Source organism: Vanessa cardui, chromosome 20 (genome assembly GCF_905220365.1).
Source record: "Vanessa cardui chromosome 20, ilVanCard2.1, whole genome shotgun sequence".
NCBI classification, from domain to species: domain Eukaryota; kingdom Metazoa; phylum Arthropoda; class Insecta; order Lepidoptera; family Nymphalidae; genus Vanessa; species Vanessa cardui.
The window spans coordinates 9,914,363-9,927,728 of NC_061142.1; the positions used below are offsets into that span (position 1 = coordinate 9,914,363).

At 34.8% G+C, this 13,366-nt stretch overlaps 1 protein-coding gene across 2 annotated transcripts in view; it reads left to right on the forward strand.

Moving 5' to 3' along the window:
- LOC124538434 overlaps positions 1 to 12,410 on the forward strand; it is a 38,853-nt gene extending 26,443 nt beyond the window's left edge. The window contains exons 2-11 of one of the 2 annotated variants that reach the window (XM_047115499.1): positions 4,206 to 4,364; positions 5,042 to 5,260; positions 5,921 to 6,004; positions 6,467 to 6,627; positions 7,621 to 7,711; positions 8,056 to 8,112; positions 9,422 to 9,445; positions 9,638 to 9,823; positions 11,091 to 11,256; positions 11,489 to 12,410. In XM_047115499.1, coding sequence (XP_046971455.1) covers positions 4,206 to 4,364; positions 5,042 to 5,260; positions 5,921 to 6,004; positions 6,467 to 6,627; positions 7,621 to 7,711; positions 8,056 to 8,112; positions 9,422 to 9,445; positions 9,638 to 9,823; positions 11,091 to 11,256; positions 11,489 to 11,652 — 1,311 coding nt within the window. In that variant the 3' untranslated portion in view covers positions 11,653 to 12,410. The remainder of the gene's footprint in view (positions 1 to 4,205; positions 4,365 to 5,041; positions 5,261 to 5,920; positions 6,005 to 6,466; positions 6,628 to 7,620; positions 7,712 to 8,055; positions 8,113 to 9,421; positions 9,446 to 9,637; positions 9,824 to 11,090; positions 11,257 to 11,488) is intronic. The other variant, XM_047115500.1, reaches the window with a different exon arrangement.
- Positions 12,411 to 13,366: the final 956 nt, after the last annotated feature.

Genomic DNA, 13,366 nt, shown 5'->3' on the forward strand with positions numbered 1-13,366 from the left:
ATGTTGTCTCATATTTATTTATTTTTTTTTTTACGTCATAAGAGATAATACGATGAAGTAAGTCAGCATTCCGTTATAATCAATATTAATCAAGCCAAAGGATCTGATTACAGTGTCACAGTATGCAGTCCCTGTAACGAGCACGCATCTTTAACTTGACTTGTTAATTGAGGCAATTGAATAATACGTGACAGTGAACTGGCTTCGAGGAATGTACTTTAACTTGTTAAGTATTGTAAGTTAGATGACAAAGAAAATAACTGACTACTTTATACGCCGGGCCAATTAACTTATCAGATCTTGAGTCTCAGTCATTTTCTTCTACATAAATCTTATAGTCTAAGTCTTAAATACTGTTTTTTATGTTTTTTTTTAATTAGTTTTCAATGTCAAATATACTCTACATAATACTCTATACATACATTTATGAAGTTATTTTTAGGAAATAATATTTTTGAAAGCATTACGTCTTTATATCAATTTCAATTAAATTCTTAATTTAATTGCTTTGACTTGTGCAGAGAATAGGATGGAGAAGACACGAAAGAGATTGATTGGTACTGTGAGTTCACAAACTCAATTAAAGTTTGAATTACGGTGAAATAGAAAAGTAAATTTAAAATATATGAATATAGAAATTGTTTACTTAATATTGATACAGTTTCTATAAACGCCGATGTTTTAAATGATAGTATAAAAAAAGGAAGTAATGTATAAAATGAAGCTTTTTTTCAGACGTAACAGTATTATGAGTCGACTGTACTAATGTGAAATATTTTCATATTAAATATAGAAGTAAAATTATTGTATGAATAAGCCCTTAAAATAAGAAAACAGTCTTACGTTTATTATCTCCTCTAAAGATCTCAGATCTAACCCCACTTTACGATATCTTTCTTTATAATCTATATTGATATTATAAATGTGAAACTTCGCTCGTTCGCTGAACCGAATTTGATGAAATTTGGTAAGAAGCAAAATTGTACTCATGCGAAGGATAGAGGCATCTTTTTTGCCTAACATATGACAACCAGGCAACCATGAGCTGAGATGGCCGTGGTTAGAACGCGTGCATCTTAACCGATGATTGCGGGTTCAAACCCAGGCAAGCACCACTGTATATATGTGCTTAATTTGTGTTTATAATTCATCTTGTGCTCGGCGGTGAAGGAAAACATCGTGAGGAAACCTGCATGTGTCTAATTTTCTTAAAAATTCTGCAAATGTGCATTCCACCAACCCGCATTGGAACAGCGTGGTGGAATATGTTCCAAGCCCTCTCCTTAATGGAAGAGGAGGCCTTATATCAGCAGTGGGAAATTTAGAGGCTGTTACTTTACTTTACTTTACTATGACAACCAATGCTTTAAAACGCGAGTGAAGTCGCGGGCGAATACCAATTTTAGGTATTTATACTTGTTGGTAGGGCTTTGTGCAAGCCCGTCCGGTAGGTACCACCCACTCATCAGTTATTCTACCGCCAAACAACAGTACTCAGTATTATTGTGTTCCGGTTTGAAGGGTGAGTGAGCCAGTGTAACTACAGGCACAAGGGACGTAACATCTTAGTTCCTAAGGTTGGTGGCATATTGACGATGTAAGGAATATTTAATATTTCTTACAGCGTCATTGTCTATGGGTGATGGTGACCACATACCATCAGGTGGCCCATATGCTCGTTCGTCAACCCTTTACCATAAATATGTATATTTCTTTATACACTGTTCTGGCTTCACTCTTACATGCGTGTAGTTAGCACATTGTCACGACGAAGACAATGAGTTTGTGACGGGCATACATTTAAGCTGATTCGTTAATTGAAGTGAACAACGATCATTCGAGAGCACTCGCTAATCGATTTTGATGGCCACAACAATGACCACACGTCGAGTCTATTACAACACGGATGATATATGGCTTTTGTAAAGTCGTGCGTTAATGGTCAACGTTTATATATTGTAATAGCTTGTTACTATACATATATGTACGTATATAAGAACAGAAGAAAATCTTATATGAAATCTTAATTGAAGCAAAAATGCAATTTCTTTTTTATTATTAATAAAAAAGAAATTGCAAAAATGCAATTTTTAAAAGCAAAATGCAAAATTTATTAATAATAAAAAAGAAATTGCATTTTTGCAATAGGTTCGTTCGTTCGTTCGTTCGTTCGTTCGTTCGTTCGTTCGTTCGTTCGTTCGTTTGTTCTTATTAAATATTTCATAATTAGTTAACATGTAAAAATTTATAAATGTTGTATTCTTTTCATTGATATAGGTATCATACCAGTGTATGTTCTCGATATGTATGTTTTTCTTATTTAATATCGAATATGTATATTGTCAACCAATAAACCTATTTAGATAAATAAATTGTTCGCCCAATGGAGTAGAAACATCATACAGTTTTGCTTGATACTTCCTAAACCAAAATATTCAGACATAGTAACGTCAACATAAAATACTCGTGAGATTTATTTAACATTAAGTTTACATTTAATTTATGAACAGCATTGCGTAAGATTCCAAATGATATAGCACAGTTGGAACAGGGAAATAAGGCTTCGTGTACACTACACCGTTGACAAACTGGCACATAACCGCAGTTACACCAACCCACGATGGCACCACGTCAACTATCGTCAACCACATTGAATATTATAGCAGAGACAACCGTGCAATAGGCAATCAATATATCGTAACTGTAACATCGTGTAATTTTACCGTTAAGAAGAAAATAAATGTTGGGTCCTTCCTAACAAACCTTCAATAAATACATAAATAACACGCACTAAGACGAATGAATTGTATGTTTTTACAAAAAGTAGTTATACAATAATATAAATATTAAAATGAATGTCTGATAGAATCGCTCCTTAGGCGAGATTATGTCCGACATATAATAAAAAAAGTTGCGGCGTGACGGAAGGTAGAGTACGGTCCGTGAGCAGTTTTTATTCATAAAAATAAGTTGAACGAAGTGACGGCGCGGTTACTCCATTCATGTACGCGTAGCTTAATACATGAATGAGTTCCTTTCCATAGAGATACTAACTTTAAGATAACGGATTATAATTTTATTAAAGAATGCTTTATGTCATTAAGAGTTTAGATAATTAAAACAACTTTATTTTATTGTTTTTTTTTCTGGTATAGGTTGCCGGACGAGCATATGGGCCACCTGATGGTAAGTGGTCACCATCACCCATAGACAATGACGCTGTAAGAAATATTAAATATTCATTACTTTGTCAAAGTGCCACCAACCTTGGGAACTAAGATGTTATGTCCCTTGTGCCTGTAGTTACACTGGCTCACTCACCCTTCAAATCGGAACACAACATTACTGAGTACATACTAGATTTTAAATTAACATGGTAATTTTTTTATTAAAGTTATTAATTTCGGGATATTTATCATGTTTTTTATTTTTGTTCGGTGAAGCTCGATGTTTCGACATAGTCTACGAATGTCTTGTCCACGAGAACTTATCATATAAATATCCCGAAATTAATAACTTTAATAATACTGAGTACTGTCATTTGACGGTAATTTTATTTTGTCAATTAATTATAAGAAAAAACAAAGGAACAGCGGAAAGTATTAGTTTCTTGGATTGTTCGACCTTCGATACTAAAAAGACGGAAGCGACACCGATAGTCAATAGAACAATGTAAGATTCGTTCGACAGGTTGTCGCCATGCGCGGCGATGCGTGGGCGCCGACCTCACGCCCTCTACTGACAAGTGATCACTTTCCTGTTCGAATATTATTTGCACTAAAACATTTATATAAATATCAAACTCTATCTTAAACGTTAAATTAACATACCGGAAAAAATATCAAAAAAGATTTAAAAGTATATTTTTATTCAAAACCGAATTACGAGATAATAATACCCAACAATGATTATATGTATTAAGCTCCGGTTTAATTTCTGAAGTAAATTTGCTATTTCATCGTTTTAGAAAATCCCGCGTTGCGTATTATGGTCAAATGAGTTAAGAATCAATTTTAATTTTTATATTTTTTACTACCGTGGAGTCAATAACAATATTACAAAAAAATAATACATTTTTTACCAACAATTCCTTAATAAAAATAAAGAAAACATCGAAATTTATCGTAGATTTTTAGACAATAGTAAAAATTGCATATTAAATAAATTACACATTAGAAAATACTCAATGATAGTTTTATCAACAGGCGCGCTTCCAGCAGAAACAGCTCCAGGAACGTGAACTGAAAATCGCGTCGCTCTACGAAGCGCAACAGGCTCGGGCGCTCGACCGTGTAAGGCATTCGCCGAGCAATGGCGTGGGGGCCAGCCCACCGGCACAGCCAGTCACGCACCAACCGGGGAAGGTAATTTTTTATTACTAGCACTTAATTCCATTGAGTCACTCGACACTTGACACTAGTGTTTGATGTCCCTACTATCTATATTTATTATTAATTTAAATAATTGTATTTAACTAACATGACTTTGGATTTTTTAAATGTTAAAAAAAGAGTAACTATTGATTTTCTTGCCGGTTCTTCTCGGTATAATCTACTTTTGGAACCGGTGGTAGCTTCACTTAATTGTAAAATGACGATTCAAAGTGCTTGTAGAAGCCTACATGAATATAGTTTATTTTGATTGATTGATTGATATAAAATAGTTGTACATCGTGCCTCGTAACTGATTCAATTTCCCGCTGAGTTTCTTTCGCCGGTTGTTCTCAGGTCTCGGTGTTTCCTTTTCCGAACCGGTTCAGAAAATCAAATTAATTTGACTATCAATAAATAAGTGTAATGCTTAATAAGGGAATTTGATTTTGAGTTTAAGTTTAATAGTCCAATCTTATTACGAAGAGAATATTTATGACGTTAAAGTAATTAGACAATAGGTACAAATATTACGAAAGCTTACACTGAAAGTGTAATTCTAGAAAATTAAAGTTAATTGTCCGCCATTATTCCTATATAAATAGGTATGCATTCCTTTTCTTGTGAAAATATACTCCTATTTATCTACTCTATGTACGTGCTGTTTAAAGGTACGACAAATGTTCGAAGAGAGACGTACAAAAGGAATCGACAAGAGTTATCCCCTGCAACCGATACAGAACACAGAACGCACGCTTCCCCGCAAGACCTTGCCCAACGGTTACACAAAAGTATCGAGCACTAAGACCACGGTTGAAAAGAAAACTTCAAGTACCAAGACTCACACGATCAGTTCGCACTCTATTAAGAAACAAAATGGAACAGTTCAGGTATTACTATATCTAAGTATTTTTTGATAATGTTTTCAAAATTGTATTTTACTTTTCTCTTTTACTCCCGATATTTCATGCCTTTTTGTTTTCGTATCTATAAAGCAGCTGATACCAAACCCCTGATCCGTTAAAATGATAAAAATAATAAATAACACTTTTATACTTAAATCATAATAACATTAGCATGATTAACAATGATATTCTAATAAACAGATATGTTATATCCATACTAAACAACAGAAAAAAGTGTGCCGCGCCGGGGACCGTTTATTTTACATTTCGTTACAAGTAAAAAGGATAGCTTGATAAAAACAATAAGTAAAAGGGATAACTAGATGTTTTAATTACGCAAAACGTATTACTACATAATTATGATGTATTATAACGTATTACTGGCATAATTATAATGAAAACGACTAAAGGCAAACGTCACAATTAGGACGTTTTCTAGTCTTCACTTTTTGCGCGTTAATGACATATCTGTTTACTAGAACATCATTGATGATTAAGCATACATGTGTGTAAGTTTTGGTACATTTATTATTATATTATAGTTCATAACAATTAAAAGGGATTATATTTCTACTTTAACTGTCAATAATAAATTACTTTTGTTCTTTTCACTAAGAATTATGAAACGTTTGTTTATTTCCAAAGGTACAGAAACTAGACAACATGGTCAACGGTTCCGGCGATCTGAATCACAATCACGAAATCGATTTGAACACGGCGAAACGAGTGGTAAGTTACTTTTAACCGTGGTGCTAGTTGTCTTGAACACTACCTAATTTTTCAATTTGCTGTCGAAACGCTTGGCCCTTGGAGTAGTGATGCAAAAAGCTTCATCAAAAGTATAACACCTCGCCTCATTGCCTCCACTGGTGACAGGAGGGCTGGTTCGTTTTTTACCCAGAGGATCGGAATTGCGATTCAACGGGGAAATGCTGCTAGCATTCTTGCCACCATTCCACGCGGTCAAGATTTATACAGTAACTAGTTTTAGTTCATATTTGTATATATATATTTGAGCATTAAATGTTGTTAATTCTTATGTTAATAAATTGATTTCTCAATGTAATAACTCCATAAAGATAGTTTAACAAGATCGCATGTCAAAATATTTGCTTAACACAATAAGCCATTATTGCTTCCACCAAATCAATCTCGGTTACTCCACAGAACTAGTAAGATAATATATTTCAGCCTCTAAGCAACGGTGAAATCATACCAGCGGTAGACGAAACAGATCATGTAAATCATGAAATCAACTATTTACTGGAAAACGAAACGTTTCCGGAGGCACTCGCGCCAACCCCCACTCCTAGATCTCCTGAACCAGTCGTAGTGAAGAGACCGCAACGAATGTAAGTTTGAAATACATATACATAAATTAGTATCCGTAGAGAGAGAAAGAAGACGTGATAGAAAGAGAAAAGAAGACGAACCAGGTAATGTGTATCATGTGATAGGTTGGAAATACAAACAACGTAACGTCGATAAAGGATTTTATTATTGTAGGGGATGGAGAAATTGCGGACGCAATGAAGGAAAATAACGCACAACATTCGTACTATTAGTAATAATCAATCTTTACAAAAACAATTATACTTCCATTAAAACAAACATTGGCGATTCAAACTCCATTGACAAAGCTATCCATTGAAAGTATCATTTTTTACCATCAATCAGTATACAGACCTGTCTCGCGAATTAAAAAAAATAAACTAAAAATTAGATCAATATACACTTTTCTTTTAAATTTTACGTACCTTTCAAACTGTGAGCAGCTTAAGGCTGTCGTAAGTTTTTGCGTGGCACTAAAATACCGGAAAGAAACAGATGACAGCACCAGGCTGCCGCGTGGGGGAAAGAATGAGTAGATACTTGCTAGTCCGTATTTACCCCGCGTCCGCAATTCCCCATCCTTCTAACATATTCGAGAATCATTCTAGAAAACAAGTAAACTATGTCAAACGAAAAAGAAAAAATCTATATTGCCAATGAACATTATTAAAGACCTAAGTATTGATTGAGTAAATTACAAAAGTAATTTTGTAAGATCAGATTGCCATATGAGTTATGACACTGTTTATATAGACAGCTTTAATTTCAAAATGATAAGTATTAATTGCTTATTCAGCGTAAAGAAATGTGCATTTTGAAGTACAAATTATACTAACAAGAGGAAGTAAGATGCTAAGTCTCGTGCCTTTTATATAACCGACTCACCATTCTAATAGAAGATAAGTTAGCTTATAATATGTGGTACTCAACCTAAGGATCTACACAAATATCTTACGGCAAATCAAGAATATCATCTCATAAGAACTATAAAGTAATATTTAAAATAATTACAGAAGTCCAGCTACGAGGCCCAAGAGTCCGGTCAAAAGTAAACCCCAACAAACCGCCGCTGTTGCTCCGCGAAAAGTCGTCACTGAAAATAAGGTTTGGAAAAAATATCCTGTATATTTTTCAAATTAAGAAAACCAACGTCTGCAATTCATTATTTTCAAATATACCTATAATAAAGTACCGTTGGATTTCCAAATTGTAGCTTAGACCTCGTTTTATGATATACCATATATTCATACCTTTCATTGTATTTGAAAAAAAATAAAAACATTTTTGACAGCAATGTTGACGTTTCTGTTTTCAAATATGATATAAATGTATTTGACAATGTAAATTTATTAACCGTTGTCACAAAATATATTTCAAACGATAGTTTCGTACTTCAAATAAATTCCAGTGATGTGAGCACGTATATTCAGATAGTATGACTTCAACAGGTGTCCGAGAGAGAAAACAATAAACCAAAAGGGGTCATGCAACGCGGAGCGAGCTCTGTGAGTACCGCATTAATAACAGGAAAACATTAACCAAAGTATTTATTAAAACACAACACAGAAACGCCCCCAATATTCGGAAAACACGAATAGATTTAAATAAATCGAAAAAAAATCGATTAATTGTTTTTAGTGTCACCAATGCAAGCATCCCATTGATTGTGGTACCGTCATTACTTCTGATATTCCAAAACATAAGTGTTTTAGCTACTTAGTACTTTGGGGTCAGAGTTGTGAGGTTGTCCAATATTTACTCAATTTGAACTTTGACTGACTGACAGACAAACTACAGGTTACACCAGTGGATCTAGGAGTATGGTATTTTAAACAGGAGTTCTTAAAAAAATAATTGTAAGTGCATAAAGGAATTTGGAAAATGAGAGAGGTTGTCCAATATTTATTTAATTTGAACTTGACTGACTGACAGACAAACTACAGGTTACACCATTGGATCTAGGAGTATGATATTATAAACAGGAGTTCCTAAAAAATAAATTGTAAGTGCATAAAGGAATTTGGAAATTGAGAAACTAAGGAAAATGTTATGTCTTTATCTATGCAATGACAGTTTAGATAAAATTTATAAATATGAAATATACATATTAGGTACTTCATAAAATAAACACTCTAAGAAACTTTTATAAGTGAATTTCTCGTCACACCCGCGATTTAATCTGGCTAATTCTACTAACGCATATCAAGTATGTATATATACGTTCCCGATTTTGTTCAATATATTTGAATTTCGACTATTCATCACAAACTTAAAACATCTTAATTATTTATATCGGTTATGAAACAAACCGCGAATCTTTGTGTATGAAGTATAGGAAAACGAGTAAAGGAAAGTATAGTAAAGAGATTAGTAGAATAAATGCCCTGATTTTATATAAAAAATCCATATATCGTTACTTGATGTGATGGGAAGCTGGTGACAATACAATAGTATAATGTATTCATTTTAATGAATTGATTAAACGGTTTCTTACCTTTAATGTATGTATGTTGATACATACGTCATCCTATGATCGTAATATTCTTATAAACAGCATGCGTCATATAACATCTGTCGATGAAGACCAAATATGTGTATCTAAATCAAAGGGCTGGTTCGCACTGTGAATATAAACCACGCGGACTCAAATTTTGCCATCGAAACGCATGGTGTTGTGATTTCGGAGTGTGGTCTCAGCCTAAATATCGAGATTTATGATTGTATGCGCACTATAATACTAATTTAATTCCATTAGCTAGCTAGTTTACTTTAATTTGATTATTTTCTATTTTTGTTTCTTTTTTTGCATTTCAGGTACTTAAGAAAAATCCTATTACGGTAATATTTTGTTTATTTTCTTTCTTTTTTTATATTATTCATTATGTACCAATTACAATTTTAAAACACTAGTTTCTTCGCCATTTCTTATAAATATATTTTTATTTATAACTTAATTATTTTTACTCAAAAATATATTAAATAAAATACTATTATTTTATTTTAAATAAAGTTAAAATCTTTTAATTCCAGAGTCCACAGCCAAGCGGCACAAACAAGCCTCGTCAGAATCCGAGTTCCACCAGCGCGACCGAGGGCGGTTGCTCCATATGCGGGCGGCACTTCGCGCCCGACCGCCTGCCCAAACACCAGGAGATCTGCAGGAAAACACATTCCAAGAAGCGGAAGCCTTTCGACGTACTCAAGCACAGACTCGCGGTAAGATTATTCAACAGTAACATAATATACTACATATACATATGATCAGCTATCTTATATGTGTACACACAGCTGTGATAATGTTACACTAACTATGTGAAGTTCGCAAAAGTGAGAGTTATTTTCCCAACATAATCAATACTTTAGAAATGGCACCCGCGCTCCTCTTATATATACAACAACAACCACAACAACAGCCTGTAAATTGCCACTGCTGGGCTAAAGGCCTCCTCTCCTTTTAAGGAGAAGGTTTGGAACATATTCCACCACGCTGTTCCAATGCGGGTTGGTGGAATACACATGTGGCAGAATTTCTATGAAATTTGTCACATGCAGGTTTCCTCACGATGTTTTCCTTCACCGCTGAGCTCGAGATGAATTATGAAGACAAATTAAGCACATGAATCAGCGGTGCTTGCCTGGATTTGAACCCGTAAGCATCGGTTAAGATGCACGCGTTCTAACCACTGGGCCATCTCGACTCCTCATATCTCTTATATATATTTATTATTATTATATATATTACATTTAAAAGACCTCTTAAGGTCTTTTAAATGTAATATTAAATTTGATATAATTACTAAATATTAATAATATATATATTTAAGCATTTAATGTTGTTAATTCTTATGTTAATTGCTAAATGGAATAGTATTCTATTATTTATTGAAGCGAAAAACCACTCAACTGATTAATCACAAAATCTCAGAAACTATAACACATAGAAACTTGAAATAATAATGAATAAAGATTTTTACGAAATTCCACCACTAGGGGGAAGTTTCGAGGTCCGAGGATCATTCCAATTGCTCAAAGATCATTAGAGTTAATTGATCCGTGCTTTATTTGCCTTGCTTTCATATTCGAAGCAAATAATATTATCTGAAGAAAGTTGTCACTTTTTGCTCGTGAAAAGTGAAATCGTTTAACAATTTGCCTTTAACGCTGCTTCGATGGATTAGGGAACCGAAGCAGAAAATTACAAGGCAAGATATTTTTGTTATTACAGCATGCAGTTTAAATCATCGACTGGTTTCTCATTCGTCATGAATTAATCTTGTTCTGAATTTATACTCATATTAATATTAATGTATGACACAGTACAACAAATAAACACTTCAGATTATCATCGAAGTACTCCCACGTTAGTTTTGGCAATTTTCTCACAATATTTACGTCACCAGATTTGGCACCAGAAGCAAATGATAACAAAATCAAAATAAGTCATATCAAGAATTGTGTGTTAAGTTAAGCGTTTAAAACTCAGGGAACTGAGGCTGAGCCGTTTATCACGAAATTGCGTAAGAGTTCGACGAACCCGTCGTCGACGAAGGTCCAGCGGCCCAGCAATAGCAACTGGCGCCAGAAGCACGAGGAATTCATTCAGGCCATCCGCGCCGCCAAGCAGGTGCAGGCGCACATCAATGCTGGAGGTGAGTCCTGGAGATTCTTGCCGATTCTTCTCGGCAGAATCTACTTTCCGAACCGGTGGTAGCTTCACTTAATTGTTAAATGATGATCCAAAAGTGCTTGTAAAAGTCTACTTGAATAAAGTATATTTTGATTTGCTCTTCAGCGGATAATGGCCAAAAGCCAACCCATTTCCAGTAAATAAAGATGACGTAAAACTTCGTATAATTTAAAATGTCGTCTGTGGTCGTTCAGGTAAGCTGAGCGACTTGCCCCCTCCCCCGCCCTCCGAGAACCCGGACTACGTGCAGTGCCCGCACTGCAAGAGGCGCTTCAGCCCCGGGGCCGCCGACAGGCACATACCCAAGTGCGCCAACTACCAGTTCAACAAACCCAAGCAGCCGCCGAGGAGGCGGTAGGCCCTCGCCCCAGAACGAATATCAACTGCAGTCCGCGTCGGAAAACATTGAGAATACTTTCTATAATAATTGCCAATCTTTACGATGTGACAAATTCCTTAAAGAATCATATACTAATGTAACGATACATTTATAATACTTCGAAATCCTTTTAAGTACTTAGACGCTAACAATTTGAAGACATTCCTCTATTTCCTAAATATGTACGGAGCACAAATTTCGTCGAATTTAAAATTTTCGGATTATCATTTCGATGGCTTGTTAGAGATTATACTACTGGTCTACTTGATCAAATGCTCCTGTGAGGTGTATCGGCCGAGTGTCGTCGGGTAGCATGGACTCCAAGTGGGTCGGGGATCCGGAAGGCGTGGTCCTGCGCCTGTGCGTGGTCGCTCTGGCCACATACGCCATTTACATGGTCATCAGGTTCATTCACGACCACACGTGTCTTCGTCACGGTTTAGTAAACATCCAACTGATAGAAAATTTTGATGAATTCTTTCCGCCGCCCTTAGTAAACGAATACTTTTAATTTCAACAGCAATTCATTTATAAAGCTTTATTTCGTTTCCTCTCTGTACTAATGGTATGAACAATGTTTAAACTTAGTTGTAAGCAAACATTCCTAAAATCGTGACGTGATCGTTAATTGATAATGTATTAAAATTCTTTTTTGATTAATGTTTGTACAAATACGCTTTTAAAATGTTAACAGTGCATTATCTTACTGGATTTTTAAAATATACTGATTATTTTAATGAATTTGTTTTATTTCAAATGTATATCATATTTTAGCAGTAGGATAAAAATTTAGCTAACGTAAAACTTGAGATAAATACAAAATTAAAATGTATATTCCAGCAGTTACATTCTTAAGCTGTTTGAAATAGAGTTTATTACTCCACTTCTGGACAAAACTTAATGTACGTATTACTATATTATTATTATAGACCGGGAGATGATAATGACAAAATATTTGGTCATTTGTACCAGTATGGCAGTTCTTCAGGGGTCTAATCACGTAAAAGCAAAAAGGAAAATGATGGTAGTAGCGCTCGCACCGGCGGCCCACTCGTGTGGGCATTAACCGAACGCGTCGGAAAAATAACGAGTGTCGAACGATTTGTTCCACAAAAATGCTTGTATTTACAGATAGTCGAAAAAAAAGAAGTAGGCGGTAGCGTAATGCCATACTTCTCGGGTGTGGCTTACAGCCCACCATACCGACGCGAATGCATTAATTTTAATAGAACAATTCAACCATTTGTACCAGGCTAATTTTTGCATAGCTAATCATCGTCGAGTAGCCATTCACGAAAATCACCTTGCCATACTTTTCCGACTGTTCCCAATGGCCGCCATACCACTGCAAAAGAGTAATTTTTTTTTTATCGCCAAACGATTTGTACCACCCTGAAACTTTTTTTAAGAGTTCCCTGTATGATCATAAATATAAGTCTGATAATGCCATACCTGTGGGAGGCGGCGAATGTGAACAATATTTTTTCAAAATCGTAAGATTTTATTCGTAATTCGAACGATTTGTACCAGTATGGCACTAATTTTTCCTGTAAGTTTGAAGTTTAACGAATATAAATACAAAGTTTCAAACGCCTAGGTGGCGGCAATCTTGCCTTATAAGCAGATGTTTCGTTGTATAATATAGTTATACTATGGGATTATTTTCTTTAGGTTAAATTTTGTCCAAATGAAC